The sequence below is a fragment of the Carlito syrichta genome, unplaced genomic scaffold (genome assembly GCF_000164805.1).
Source record: "Carlito syrichta isolate Samal-C Ts95f unplaced genomic scaffold, Tarsius_syrichta-2.0.1 Scaffold314781, whole genome shotgun sequence".
Taxonomy (NCBI): Eukaryota; Metazoa; Chordata; class Mammalia; order Primates; family Tarsiidae; genus Carlito; species Carlito syrichta.
The window spans coordinates 1,101,840-1,117,345 of record NW_007258877.1 but is presented as its reverse complement, the minus strand read 5'-3'; the positions used below and the strand labels follow the sequence as shown (position 1 = coordinate 1,117,345).

The following is a 15,506-nucleotide window of genomic DNA, read 5'->3' as shown; positions in this document are numbered from 1 at the left end:
CACTGCCTTCCAGTCTGGGCGACAGAGTGAGACTCCAACTCAAAAAAAAAAAAAAAAAAAAGAATGACACACATCACTCCTGATTACATTTTTTTGGCCAAAGCCAGTCACATGGTCCTTTCTGAATGTAACAAAGCAGGATGTATAATCTACTTGCAGGAAGAGACACCACAGGAGAGACAGTGAATATTTTGCACAATTGCATAATCCACCTTAGCCTTGTTTGCATCCAAATGCATTTGAATAGCAAGTCCTTTATTCACTGACCATCTTGTAGTACTAGCATTTGCAAGAACTTGGTTTAGCAGATGCTAATCTTGATAATTCAGGCTTAAATTATATACTTGGCTTTAAACAGCTAGCATTTTAACTTATTTTCTGGCATTTGCATCTGCAAAGTTCTGATTTGAGTAAAATTTAAGAAACAGAGTTTTAGAACTTTTTTTAAAAAATGAAATTACAAAGTATTTAAGTTAATTCAAATTGCATGTGTTTGCCTTTATTATATTAAATATAAATCCTCTATCTCAACTGTTACCGTTAGTGATGGGAATTTTTTTTTTCCAATGAGTCATTTTTAAACATTTTGTAATATGTATCAGTTGGTAGTTAATTTCATTTTCTTAGTCAGGGACAGAATGGAGCATTATGATCTTGTAGGAGACTGGCAAGCTCAGGCAGTCAGCGATTGATTATGGGTAAAGGTGAAATAGAATACATGGTCAAGAAGACATATTTTATTACAAAATTGTGTTGATACAGAGTTTTTTAGCTTATTTAATGAGTGACCGTTGCTGATTTCTGAGCCACTTGAATGGTCACATGAAAACAAACCAGCTGAAATTTGGATGACAAGAAGAGTTTCTCTGTCACTGGAAAGACTGGCCTACCTTATGGGCCAACCAGTTAATGTAATTAACTACATAATGAAAGAAGGTAAAGTTCTATTTTTCTTGAGAGACTCACTTAGGTATAAGGGGAACTAAGGTTGTCATCTGAAGCTGCAACTAGTTTCAGTTGGAATTTTACTTCTATTCCTAAATATGAATTGGTTTATATTGACAATCTTATTCTGTCTAGGAGAGATCCCTTAAATTAAATTACTCCAGTGAATTAAAAGAAAAAAGTTACTGACTTGCAGTACAATTTGCAATTGCAAAGACCTGTAATAAACCTAAAAAAAAAAAAGGTTACTGGCTTATTTGCAGGGCCAGCTTTCACTCAACTGTAACTGAAGACCCAGCAAAACTTGCTCATATCACCTTAGGGGCTAGCCACCCTTGGCTACAGAAATTCTGGTTTGTTCCTACAGTGGGTGTTGTCTCTAAAACCCTCTAAAACCTACCTGATGGCAGTATTTTAATCTGCTGACCAAGTTTGTGACACCATTTTGGAGACTCATCTGTAACGCCTTCCAGTCTAACTGTATCTTTACACTGTCCTCCAGCTGCTGGCCAGAGTATAAAACCACTTCCCTTCCTTCCTTGGCTACCGCCTTCTCCACAGCTGAATTCGATTATAATAATTTATAGCATCACTTTATTTAGAGCAGAACATTTCTCTCACAGTAGATCTTCAGCACGACTGTGGGATTTTCATCAGCCATTACCCAGGATAATGTTCTGTCATTCCCTCTAGTGGTCTTGTGCCTCTAGCAGCAGCCCCTTCTAGTTACACCCATTCCGTTTTTCGTGACTTGGTCCCTTGGATTTCACCTTGCTCCTCCTCCTCACTGACTTACCTGACAGTCAGAAAACGGTAAACTCTGCTCTTGAACTTGCAGAGCAAATATCTCTAGAATTTAATTCAATGGATTTAGTTGAGAGTGGGGAGTGGCCACCTGGGGATAAGCTGAATGGATAGGGAAGCCATGTCAAACATACTTCTCAACAGGAGGTAACTTATGTGACCTACTGGCAGGCACCTAAAGCATACAAAGTGGGGATGGTGGTGTTTGGCTTGTCTGGCTTTTCTGGAGCCATACACACAACGATAGCGCCTGCTGGGTATAGCAAAAGGGGAATAAGCCAATGGATATAATTTTTTGCATTCTGTCATCTTGCTTTTTGTTAACTTTTTTCCCTACCACATCACTGCTTATTTTATTAGCCTAGAAGTGCTGAAATTTTAAAAGATCTTTAATTTATAACATCTCTAAAAGAAAAGGCTGGGTGAAAATTACAGACTGATTTGATGCCTTTTTTTAAACTGTATTTTTTTTTTTTTTTTTTGAGTTGGAGTCTCACTCTGTCGCCCAGACTGGAGTGCAGTGGTCGCTCCCGGCCACCGCAGCCTCGACCTGCTGGTCTCCGGCGATCCTTCCGCCTCAGCCTTCCGAGTAGCCGGAATTACAGGCGTGCGCTATCACGCCTGGCTCATTTTTTTATTTATTGTAGAGATGAGGTCTCGCTGCCCAGGCGGGTCTTGAACCCGCAGCTTAGGCCATCCACTCACCTCAGCCTCCCAAAGGCGCGGGATTACAGGCTGAGCCACCGAGCCCGGCTTTAACTGTATTTTTAAAAAGCAATATATAATCTAATACTCATAAGTATAGGCTGACTCTGAGTACAATAGCAAAATTATGTAATCTCAGTAATTCTATACAGATATTCCTCACCTTATGCTGGGATCACAGCCTGATAAACCCAACGTGAGTTGAAAATATCGTAAGACAAAATGCACTTAATATACCTAACCAACCAAGCATTATGGCCTAGCCCTAGCCCGCCTTAAATGTGTTCAGAACACTTATAATAGCCAACAGTTGGTCAAAATCGTCTAAACCAAGACTTATTTTATGGTCATAGTCATCTCATGATATCTCATTGAATGTTGTGCTGAAAATGAAAAACAGAATGGTTGTATTAGTATTTGAAGTACAATTTCTACTGAATTTTTATTGCTTTCATACTTTTGTAAAGTTGAAAAAAATCATAAGTTGAACCATCTTAAGCCTGGGACCATCTGTATTTTAATGTAAACAAAGGGGAAATTTTATGATTAAATGTTTGTTTAAGTTTGAAATGTGGGCATAAGTAAGGTTCCAATTGCATGCTATATATAAAATGATTTTATATAGCAATGTGTGTCATATTTAAAAGAAAATCTTTGGATTCATTTCTTGCTCTACCACTTTAAAATTGATTTAAGGGCTACACACAATTCCTGGGTCATATGTTCAATGATCATTCCATAGCCAACTATTGTTTTTTTTTTTTTTTTCAACCTCTCTTTTACCTTTTATGGTGTTCAGGGAATGTTTCCAACCAAATAAGGTGCTTGTATCACTGGCACTTTTCTTCCTTGTTTTATTTCCTACTCTATAGGACAGTCAATGTAAATCTCAGTGCCATCATTTCTTTCTCATTCCCTCACCCCATTCTTGTAACATTCAGTTGTTGGAGCCTTTCTTTGTTGGGTAGGGGCTGTTGTCCTAAGTAGTGTGTGGAATACTCCTGGGTAGGTGGATGAGTTAGATGAACCAAGGTGTTTCGTTCAGAATGGTGTTGGCAAAGGAGACAGAAGGAACAAGGAAGAGTGTTGATGGGAGGAGAGACCGAGAAATTGATTAGTTCATAAGAAAGTAGGAAAAGAAGAAAGTACTGGGTGCAAAGGAACAGGAAGACCTGGGCAAAAGCTTTAGGTCTGTCTTGTTTCAGATTACAAGGCTACAGTTAGTGATGTTTGTGGATGCATTTAAAATATTTTGGAAGTACACAGTCTCTTCTACACTGTGTGGGTACAGTGTTTAACTCTCATTTGGTTTGTATCTGAGGCTACAGTTGGGTCTGAAGTTCTGTCTATAGATAGCATAACCAACTGAAGTGGGTGTTCCATACTTTTGACCTGTAAGATGTAAAAGCAGAATGTATTCTACCACAGTCTAAGTGTGCTGCAGTATGTAGGCCAGTGTTATAGGTCAAGTTAAAATTGTTAGAATTTTTCTGTGAACTTATTTCTGAGCGATTTTCCACAAAGTAGCCCGAGACTTTTGTTTCATTGTTGAGGTCTTGAGAATTTTTAATACCAGTGGCCCTGATATTAATTCCTTAATGTTGGAAAGTACTGATTAGAAGGAAAAGCTATTGATTGAAAGAGGGAAATATTAGATTACGCCGTAAGTGTACAGACGATACTTGGTGAGAAATTTTGAGGTGGGGAACTTTTATGCTTTATCTCTTGTTTATAGAAAGAAATGCTTAAGTTGGTAAATTCAGGAGAACACGTACCAAAGAGCAAAACATTAGGAAGACAGATGTGATAGGAAGGAGAAGGAGGAGGCAGTAGCTTGTTTACACGTGAGTGGCCAGACTGCTGAGCCAAGAACGCAGCTGGAGTCGGATGAAGGGGAGTTGGGTGCTGAGGTTGAGCCGTGTGAGTCATTCGCTGATGGCTCACTTATGGATCCCGGTTTGGTTTCATTCTAAGGAGAAAAGCCACATGCATCTATAACAAGCAGTTGCGTGGCTAAACGCCATATGGTCTCCTGTGCTGGAATTGAGCAGAGGAGGACTTGAGAAGGAGCTGCTGAGGTTGGCTAAGCAGATGAAGAATCAGTTTACATGGGAACACACTGTGCTATCACTAAAGGCTTGCAGTGTGCCCATACTACACTTACTGTATTGAGCCTGCAACCCTGAGAATTTCTTGGGTGCCAGTGACCTGGTATCTCTCTGTCTAGCATGGCCATAGTCAGTACAGATGAACCAAGTGTTTGTGGACTGAAGCCATGTTTCTTCTTCTGTTCAGTTTGATGCCAACACCTCCTGGAAAGAAACTCCAGGACCTGGAAGCAATAGAGGATTTTCTCTTGGTGGCTTTTGTGAAGTGGCTTGTGCTATTAGGAGTTGTGTAACCTTGCCTCTGTGACTATTTTCCTTGCCACTTGATGCCACCAAGAAGTACCCAGTACCTTCAAAGTGTTAGGATAGGTAAAAGGAGGTGTCAGCAGCAGATTTAAAACTTACAGCTCTAGCTGCTGTTTCTACTTATTACTTGTTGTAAGGTGTAATATTGTAAATGTTAGATACAATGCTAAATAGAGTTTCTACAGTTTCTTTCCCTGAAACCTTAAGATTAAACGAGGCAGGAATGCTAAAAGCAAGTTTATAAATAGAGGAATTAGGAAGATGGTTTACCTAAAAAACCTCATAGTGAGCTGTATAGATGTTTTAGCATAAAGTAAAATGAAGAATTGAGAAATATTATACACTCAGATAAATAACTGGCCTAGAAAACTCTGACAATCTCTGCCAATATTTTACTTGGTTATTTGGAATATCAACAATATAAGATGAGTCTCTTTACAGGCTGGATTATTTGGATAACTTTTCTATGTATAAGTAGCATCTGTGGATTCCTTCTCATTTCCGTCTAGGAAATTCATTTCTATGAATATATACTTATTACTTGATTTATTAAAATTAATGCAGCATGTTAGAATGCTGGAGATTACCAAAGTAATTTTGACATTGGTTTTAGAAATATGATAGTGTATATGATTATGTCTTAAGAATGATTCACATTCTTAGAATTTTAATATGTTAAAGTAAATAGTGAAGAGCTTGAATATTATCATTCTGTTCTTCTTTTCATTTATTGCATTCTCCACTTATCCTGAATTCGAACCCCAGCTCTGCCTCTTACTAGCTGTTCCCTTTGGTAAGTGACCTAATTTCTCTGTAATTTAGTTTTCTTATATGGGGATGATAATGTTATTATAGTATTAAATGAGTTAGTTATGGTACTTAGAGCAGTGCTCACAGTAAATGCTATGTATTTTCTGTTATACTGAAGGCATCATTTTTTTTTTTCTAGATTGGTCCAAGTTAATAAAGTACCGTGGTCTTTTTTATTTTTCATCTCTTCTTGCTTTTCCATCTCTAAACTTACTGACAGGCCACTAGGCAGAGTGTCAGGGCCTCAACCAGGCAGGAAATGGGCACGTTTGACCAGGGTACCATGGCAGAACCCAGCTATATGGAGTGGCCCAGAATAATGGGAAGAGAAGATGGGAAGGCTGCAAGGCAGTTCTCACTTGGTGGCATCAAGTGACACTGGATCTAAAGTCGCTGTGCTGTTCTGGAGCACACTGGCTGGTGAAGTGAAGCTCCTGGTTGGTCTCTTTCTGTCTCTGTCAAGAACAGGCTTGGGTGGAACTGAGCCTGCACTGAAAAACCTTAGTTGTCCCGACTTAGTGGAACTGAGGGAAGGCTGCAGCTGGCAAGGAGGTAATCAAGTGTTCGTATCAGGAAGATGATGGAAGGGATATAGTGCAAATAACAACCAAAAGAATGTAGTTATGCAAAGAGATTAGGGGTCATGAAGATTTTAAAGTAAGATTTGCCTCAGATAAGCCCTGTGTCAATATATGATGTTTTTATAACTTTGAATCGCCAATATGTAAGTTTTCAATTTTTTAACCAATGTAGCATTAAAGAACAGTAACCTTTTTCTACTAATGAAAATAAGTATAAGGGATTCCTATTCCTCTTTAACCAACTGATGCCCAAAAAGAATAGCCAGTTTGGTTTGGCTCTTAATTTACATTCTTGATTGTGGTTCTCAAATCATTATCACAGGAATTGTACATTTTAAAAAATAGCTCCTCGCATGACAGGAATAAACTATCAGAAAATATAACAGAGGCCCAGGAATGCCAAGCTTACTATTAGTAGGACAAATAATGTCCTTGTCTAATGTGCAATCTGTTTGTATTTTCTTTTCTTTTTTTTTTTGAGTTGGAGTCTCACTCTGTCACCCAGACTGGAGTGCAGTGGCCGCTCCTGGCCACCACAGCCTCGACCTGCAGGGCTCCGGTGATCCTTCCAAGGAGCTGGAACTACAGGCACACGCTACCACACCCGGCTAATTTTTTTGATTTATCGTAGAGATGAAGTCTCGCTAAGTTGCCCAGGCGCGTCTCGAACCCCCGGGCTCAGGCAATCCACTCACCTCAGCCTCTCAAAGCTCAGGATTACAGGCTGAGCCACCAAGCCCGGCTTGTTTGTATTTTCCTCATGGAAGTTGTGATTATTATAACAAGTTTCGATAAGAAGTTATCTTCTACTGCAAAAAAGTCTCAACCTTCTTAATAAAACTCTTTGTTCTGACCACAATAACTTTGCCATAGAAATTAAAGATGAATAACACGTATTTCATCTTTCAGAATCTTAAGTGAATGGTTTTTATTTTCAGATGAACTAATGTGAATTTTCATATTTTGTGGCTCTGTCTACTTCCTATATTAAAAATAAAATGGGAAGCATAGTAATAGAAATCTTAGATCTCGTTGTACATATTAAATTATGCACATCATTTAGCTAAATAAATGATGTGGTGAGTGCTTCCTGAGTAAATAATTTCCATTAATTACCAGATTCAGCCATCAGATGATTCTAAAAATACTTACCATGCCTTCAGTGGCATATTTTTTCTAGCATGGGCTGTTTGGGTGCCAAGTTACAACCAAGAATGAAATTCATCAGTTTCATGGTACATTGTATCAAAGGTTACCAGGTGGCTTTGAACATCACTGATAATTTTCCCTAATCTATGACTGAAACTGGTCTAAAGGGAACTAAAATATCAGCCATTTCTAATGATTAATTAAGATAGTTTTGAACACTTCTTTCTGTTTAATGTTTCTTTCCACTACTTTATAGTTTCAAAGTCTGATATCCTGTATTTAACTTCATATTTTCTCTTTCAGTGTTATGTTGCATAATTGGTATGTTCCTTTTACTAGGTACAGTGATAAAGATGAAACTCTTAAAAGCACACCTTGCTCCTCCTAGGTTCTAGGCAAAAATAACCTTCATATAAAGTACTAGACTGTCACCAAACATCTTCAGAATTTCAGGACTGCAACACCCTTAGCATGGTTTTGTTGAGATACTCCACATATTGTTTCTCCATATTTCAAATAATTCCAATTCTCTTAGCCTTGACCGATCAGATTTTCTTGGTTTTAACCATTTTTTATACTATTCTTTGAGTTTTCCTAACATGATATTCCTCCACTGATAGTTAGATGATAGCTTTGGAAGGAAGCTGGCCTATGATGAAGGGAAGAGGAGAATAATTTAGGGGTCCAAAACCTGAAAGTAATGCCATCACTCAATCTTTTTCAGGTTTAAAATATAATCCTGAAGGGTGATATCCCTGAGATTATTTTGGCAACCTACTGGATTCATTCAGAAAGTAGGAGACATCTTACTTAGCCTTAGCCTAGATGATATTCACTTTTGATATACTCATTTATTTTCTCAGAGGTGAGAGAAATGGTGGTCCTTTCTTTTATTATGAAAGAAAAACACCTGCTGTAGCTGAATGACAAGATTAATTTAGATAGATTTTATTAGAAAAGAAATATATTGCCAAACAAAAAATTATTTAGAGAACAAAGATCATGCTAATGCTATAATGTATACAAAGTGAATTTTATCTATTTCTAGACTGTTTATTGTTTAAGATTTTTCTGATCAAGGAATATAATTTTAGTGCCTTCTAAGGGGTCTCATGCCCTTTTGAACCCCAGCACTTTCTATAAATTATGAGTTAAGGAATTCTGTTTTACTTGCTAGTAAAAGTCAACTCCTTAAGACTCATGTTAGAAGTCATTTGCGAAAAATTCTTGCAAAATAGTTGGTGCTTACCTTTTGCTAAAATTAAGTTAATTGGCCTAGCAGATTAGAATCAGTTTCATGTTTTCTTTAGGTCTTACTTAGGAAAAAAATGATACTTTACCAAACTGAAATGAAGATCATAGTAATAGTGACTCATCAATACTGGCATTGGTACCTTGGAAATTGAAGCCATTTTTATCTGCTATGTTGTCTCTGGTCTTCTGTTTGGTCTAAAGGAATGACTCTTCCCAAACCCCTACCCCTAAACACACACACACACACACACACACACACAATATTTAAAAGACAAGTAAGAGTGGTCAGTTTCCATTTACTCAGAACATTTTGTATTCCTGAAATCTTAACTCGACTGAAATTATTCCATAAACTTCACTGATGTTAATAATGACTATATATGTGTGTTTATATATTCATATGTGTATATAAATAGCATTTACTATGCTTTTAAGCACTTTTATACATTCACTTAGTCCACATAACACTTTGAGATAGGTACTCTTGTAACCTCCTTTTATGCATGAGAAGTGAAGCCATGTAGCTGAAGAGACAGAGGCAGGATTTGAACTTTGAACCCACACATTCTTTTTATTTTTTTTTGAGTTGGGTTCTCACTCTGTCTCTCAGGCTGGAGTACTGTGGCATGCTCACAGCCACCCCAGCATCAACCTGCTGGGCTCCGGCGATCCTTCTGCCTCAGCTTTCCAAGTAGCCGGAACTATAGGCATGCACTACCATGCCCAACTAATTTTTTTTTCCATTTTTATTGTAGAGACAAGGTCTTGCCAAGTTGCCCAGGCTGGTCTCCAATGCATGGGCTCAGGCAACCACTAGCCTCGACCTCCCAAAGTACTGGGATTACAGGTTGAGCCACCGAGCCCAGCCTCTTTTTTTTTTTTTGAAGAGAGTCTTGCTCTGTCACCCAGGCTGGAGTGTAGTGGATGCTATCATAGCTCACTGCAGCCTTGAACTTCCAGGCTCAAGCGATCCTCCCATCTCAGCCTCCTGAGTAGCTGGGACTACAGGTGTGCATCACCACACCCAGCTAATTTTTTTCTTTAATTTAATTTTTTGTTAAATGGGGTCTTGCCCAGGCTGGTCTCAAACTCTTGACCTTAAGATATCCTTCCGTGTCGGCCCCTGAAGTGTTGAGATTACAGACATGAGCCACTGACCCAGCCCTATGCATTCTGATTACTCCTTAGCATTGTGGTCTGTGGCCTTTCATGAGGTGGCATCCTGTTCACCAGTCAAATAAATCTGCCCAGTTTCATCCCATTGAATGCTGAATGAGCAGTGTTTGATGTTGTCAGCTGTCCTCTTGAGACTTTATCCTCCTTTGCATTTGTAACAATTACCTCTTGAGCACTGCTGCATGTCGAGCACTGTTCTAGGCACTGGGGATGTTTCAGGGAGTAAAAACCAGGCAAAAATTCCTCCCCTTGTGGAACTTCCATTCTAATGGAAAGCGACATAAAGACAGACAGTGAGAAACCTAATAATTATTTGTATATGTTAGGCGATGGTAAGTACTGGGGCAGATGCATAAATACGTATAAAGAAAGAAGAGTAGAGAAGATTTGGGGATACCTCTTGGGGCTGAATACAAAATAAAAGGGGTGGTCAGGGAAGACCCTATTAAGAAAGTAATTTTTGAGCAAGGAATTAAAGGAGATGAGGGATGAACCATGAGGCTATTTGAGGGAAGCACATTCCGGAAAGAGGAAAGAGGCAGTACAGAGACTTTGTGAGACTTGTGCCTGGTCTGTTCAAGGAGGAGCAAGGAGGTCAGGGAGGTGGGGGAGGCGAAGGTGGGAGGAGACAAGTTCCAGGAAGCACAGGAGCCGGCAGAATGGGACATTAGGCTGCGAAGGGGACTTTGGCATCTCCTTTGAGAGAAATGGAGATCCTTTGGAGGCTTTTGATGAGCAGAAGAGTGAACCGACCTGACGTCCTTTGCTGGTATCACTCTGGCTGTCGAGGGGGCAGCAGTAGGACAGTCAAGAAGTTATTGGGGTACCCAGGTAAAAGACAGAAATGGGGGTGGCTAGGCCAAAGGTCACAATGGGTGGGTGAGAATTGGATGTTTTGAAGGTAGAAACAACACGATTTGATTGGATATAGAGTTAAGAGAAAGAGGGGACTTGAGGAGCCCATGGCTGTCAGCCTGAGTGCCTAGAATAGAGTTCCTGCCACCTGAGATGGGAAAGGCTGTGAGTGGAGCAGTTAGGGGGCGTGCAGATCAGGAGCCCAGTTTTAGACGAAGAAGAAAAACAGAAATCAACGTATATCAACCAGCACGTGTTTAACATAACATTAAATTTATAATTTATACTATATATGTTTTATATATAATTTATAATACTAAAAATTGAGAGCAACCTGAATGTCCAACAGTAAATAATTGGATAAATAAATTATGATACTTCTGTACAGTGGAGTACTTTGGAGACCAAATATTTTACACCTCTGTATATTATTTGTTGAGATGGCCTAGTTACCAAACAAATAAAGCTGGTTATCAAATAGTACTCAGGATGCAGCCACATTCTATAAAAAGGAAGAAAGTACTTTGTATTTGCATAGGAAAAATGAAACATAAAATTATGGCAGTAGCTGTTTGGCGTGATTTAATTTAAATTTAAAAATTTTCTGTAAGTTTTTTTCAATAAAAAGAGAAAATATATATTCTAATTGCCTTCATCTTAGGCACTGTGTTTTGGGACTGAGTTGCAGGGCAGTTGTATAGCACAGAGGAGGCGGAGATATTGTTTCCCATGTCTTGGGAAACTACTAGATACCAAGGACATCCCACTGCAATTTTTCAATAGCCAACTGTTTCTGTTAAGAAATTACCTTGAAAATAAGGAGGGGCAGATATGGAACCTGTAAGATCCACTTCCCTCTCCATTCCAGTTCAAATAACCTTTAATTATCTTTTGGGTGTTTCTTACATTAGGAGTTTAAGAATTGTACCCATTTTTTCTACTATAAAATGTTAAGATCCACATTACTTTAAAAAATTATTCACTTCGTTATTATTGGAGATGGTTACTCTTTCCTTTGTATCTCAGATTTCAATGTGATATGGTTTATTATTTCTGAAGCTTAAAGTGTATGAAGTTCTGAATGCTGCCAGATTTAAACCTGACACTCTTCATTGATTTTTTTTTTTTTTTTAAATACAACTCATCCTGGGCAGGGAGACTTTAAAAACAACTTTACAACAATTTGTAGTATCCGTTTTCAAGTGCCAGTAGGCAGTACTTTATACCAAAATGTATTATTGGATTCTAAGAAAGTGATATAAATATGAACTGGCTGCCTGGGTGAAATGATTGATCGATGTGATTTTGCTTTGTCATTTCAAGGGAGTGAAAAAAATAGACCCTGAATTATATGAAAAATTTATCAGTCACAGATTTGGAGAAGAAGTATTATATCGCATAGATCTTTGCTCCATGCTGAAGGAAAAACAAAGTAATGGTTATTATCACTGTGAGTCTTCAATTGTGATTGGTGAGTGTCATTTAAAAAAAACTTATTATTTTATTTTTTATTTCTTTAGATCACTTTATTTTGGCAAATATTTGGACTTAGTTATATGTGTTTTTATTAGTGACATGTTTTCCTAAATATTGTGTTTTGACAATAATGCATTACAAATTTTATAGAGCATTTTTAGTATTTATATTGATCAGTCAAGATTTTACCACCTGTAGTTTTTATGCTTCTAACTTTAAGTATAGTTATCATGAAGTCTGGAAATGTTAATTCAAAATTCATTTCAGTTTAATTTTATTTCATGAACATGAAGAAACTGTTTTCTCTGATGAAGGTCTGCATGACCTTGCTGACCTACGTGATCTTCCACACCAGGCATTTTCATGATTGCTGCTTGTAATTAGGAATAGAATGACCAAGGCCAGGGCGTTTCCCTCTGAGAAGAGAAAATGTTGGTGGCCTGCAAAACTTGGAAGCTTCAATTTCTTCCCTAAAAAAAGATGTTTTGAGGCAAGCAAAGACTCATACGTAAACGCTCTGTCAAATGGCATGAGGTGAGACAGATTCAACAAAAGTATGTTTCCAGTTAGAAAGTGTATTCATGAAATGAAGAGTTTTCAGCCAGAACAGGGCTCTTCCCCACTTTTTGCAATGTGAATGTATTTCAAAAGAGATTGCTCTGTTGTGATTCAAATTTATAATTCCAAACCCAGATACTGTTCTTTTAAAACTGTGCTTTTCAAGACAACCTGGTTTACATACTTTTAAAGTAACATGAGAATACACAAAGAAGATAAATACAGGCATACCTTGTTTTGGTGTGTTTTACTTTATTGCGCTTTGCAAATATTGCATTTTTAAAAAATAAATTGAAGGTTTGTGGCAACCCTGCCTCAAGTAAGTCTATCGGCACCATTTTTTCCAACAGCTTGTGCTTGCTTCGTGTCAGATATACTTTGGTAATTCTGACAATATTTTAGATTTCTGCTTTATTATTAAGTCTGTTATGATCTGTGATCAGTGATCTTTTGATGTTACTATTGTAATTGTTTTAGGGCACCACGAACTATACCCATATAACATGACAGATTTAATTGATAAATATGTGTGTGACTGCTCTGCAACCAGCCATTCCCCATCTCTCTCCCTCCCCTCAGTTTTCCCTATTACCTGAGACACAATAATATTGCAGTTAGGTCATTAATAATCCTACAGTGGCCTCCAAGCGTTAAGTGAAAGGAGGAGTTGTACATTTCTTACTTTAAATCAAAAACTAGAAATGACTAAGCTGAGTAAGGAAGGCATGTTGAAAGCCAAGACGGTCCTAAAGCTGGGCCTTGTACCAAACAGTAGGCCAAGCTGTGAGTGAAAAGGAAGAGTTCTGGAAGGAAATTAAAAGGACTACTGCAGTGAACACACAAATGACAAGAAAGCGAAACAGCCTCATTGCTAATGTGGAGAAGGTTTGAGTGGTCTGGATAGAAGATCAAACCAGCCATGATATTCCTTTAAGTCAAAGTCTAACCCAGCGCAAGACTCCTAATTCTTTAATTCTGTGAAGGCTGAGAGAGGTGAGAAAGCTGCAGGAAAAAAAAGTTGAAAGCTAGTAGTGGTCGGTTCATAAGGTTTAAAGAAAGAAGTGTCTCCATAACATAAAAGCGTAAGGTGAAGCAACAAGTGCTGAAGAAGCTACATCAGGTTTTCAAGACGAGCTAGCTCAGATAATACATGAAAGTGTCTACACTAAACAACAGATTTTCAATGGTGATGAAACATCTGTATATTGGACTTTCACAACTACAGAAGAGAAGTCAGTGCCTGGCTTCAAAGCTTCAAAGGGAAGGCTGGCTGTCTTTTTAGGGACTAATGCAGCTTGTGGCTATAAGTTGAAACCAGTGTTCATTCACCATTCTGAAAATCTCCAGGCCCTAAGAATTATGCTAAATTCCACTCTGCCTCCACTCTGTAAATGGAACAACAGCGACTGGATGACAGCACATCTGTTTATGCCATGGTTTACTGAATATTTTAAGCCCACTGTCAGGACCTACTGCTCAGAACAAAGGATTATTTTCAGAAAAGTACTGCTCATTGACAATGCACTTGAGATATACAAGGAGATTAATGTTGTTTTCATGCCTGCTACTACAACATACATTTCTGTAGCCCATGGATCAAGGAGTAATTCAAACTTTCAAGTCTTACTGTTAAATAAATACATTTTGCAAGGCTAGAGCAGCTATCCATAGTGATTCTTCTGATGGATTTGGGCCAACTAAATTGAAAACCTTCTGGAAAAGATTCACCATTCTAGATGCCATTATAAACTTTTTTTGTGATTTCATGGGAAAAGTTCAAAATATCAACACAGAGAGGATTTTGGAAGAAGCTGATGCCAGCCCTCAGAGATGACTTTGAGGGGTTCAAGACTTCAGCAGAGGAAGTAACTGCAGATACAGCAGAAATAGCAAGTGAACTAGAATTAGAAGTGGTGCCTGAAGATATGACTGAATTGCTGCAATCTCATGATAAAACTTTAATGGATGTGAAGTTGCTTCTAGGAATAAGCAGTGAAAGTGGGTTTTTGAGATGGGATCTACTTCTGGTGAAGATGCTATGAATATTGTTGAAATGACAACAAAGGATTTAGAATATTCCATATACTTAGTTGATAAAGCAGCAGCTTTGAAAGGTTCTGAGAGGACTGACTCTAGGTTTTCAAAGAATCCACTGTGGGTAAAATGATATCGAGCAGTATCACATGCTACAGAGAAATCTTTTGTGAAAGGAAGAGTCAATTGATATAGCAAACTTCATTGTTACTTTATTTTAAGAAATTGGCACAGTCACGCCAACCTTTATCAAGCATCACTCTGATCAGTCAGCAGTCATCAACACTGAGGCATGACCTTCCACTAGCAACAAGAGTATGCCTCACTTAATGCTTAGATGATAATTAGCATTTTTAGCAATAAAGTATTTTTGATCTAAAATATGTACTTTTTAATTTTTTTGAGTTGGAGTCTCACTCTGTCACCCAGACTGGAGTGAAGTGGCCGCTCCCGGCCACCGCAGCCTCGACCTGCTGGGCTCCGGCGATCCTTTTGCCTCAGCCTTCCAAGGAGCTGGAACTATGGGCGCGCACTACCACACCTGGCTAATTTTTTTGATTTATTGTAGAGGTGAGGTCTCGCCAAGTTGCCCAGGCGGGTCTCGAACCCACGAACTCAGGCAATCTACTCACCTCAGCCTCCCAAAACGCGAGATTACAGGCTGAGCCACCGAACCCGGCTAAAATATGTACTTTTTTTTTTTTTGAGTTGGAGTCTCACTCTGTCGCCCAGACTGGAGTGCAGT

General features: G+C 38.5%; 1 protein-coding gene across 1 annotated transcript in view; it reads left to right on the top strand.

The window, feature by feature from the left end:
• The window catches only part of AKAP7 (A-kinase anchoring protein 7), a 160,145-nt gene that overhangs the window by 84,762 nt on the left and 59,877 nt on the right, over window positions 1-15,506 (top strand). The window contains exon 7 of the mRNA XM_008071890.1: window positions 12,017-12,164. Within this exon, the coding sequence (XP_008070081.1) occupies window positions 12,017-12,164 (148 nt within the window). The remainder of the gene's footprint in view (window positions 1-12,016; window positions 12,165-15,506) is intronic.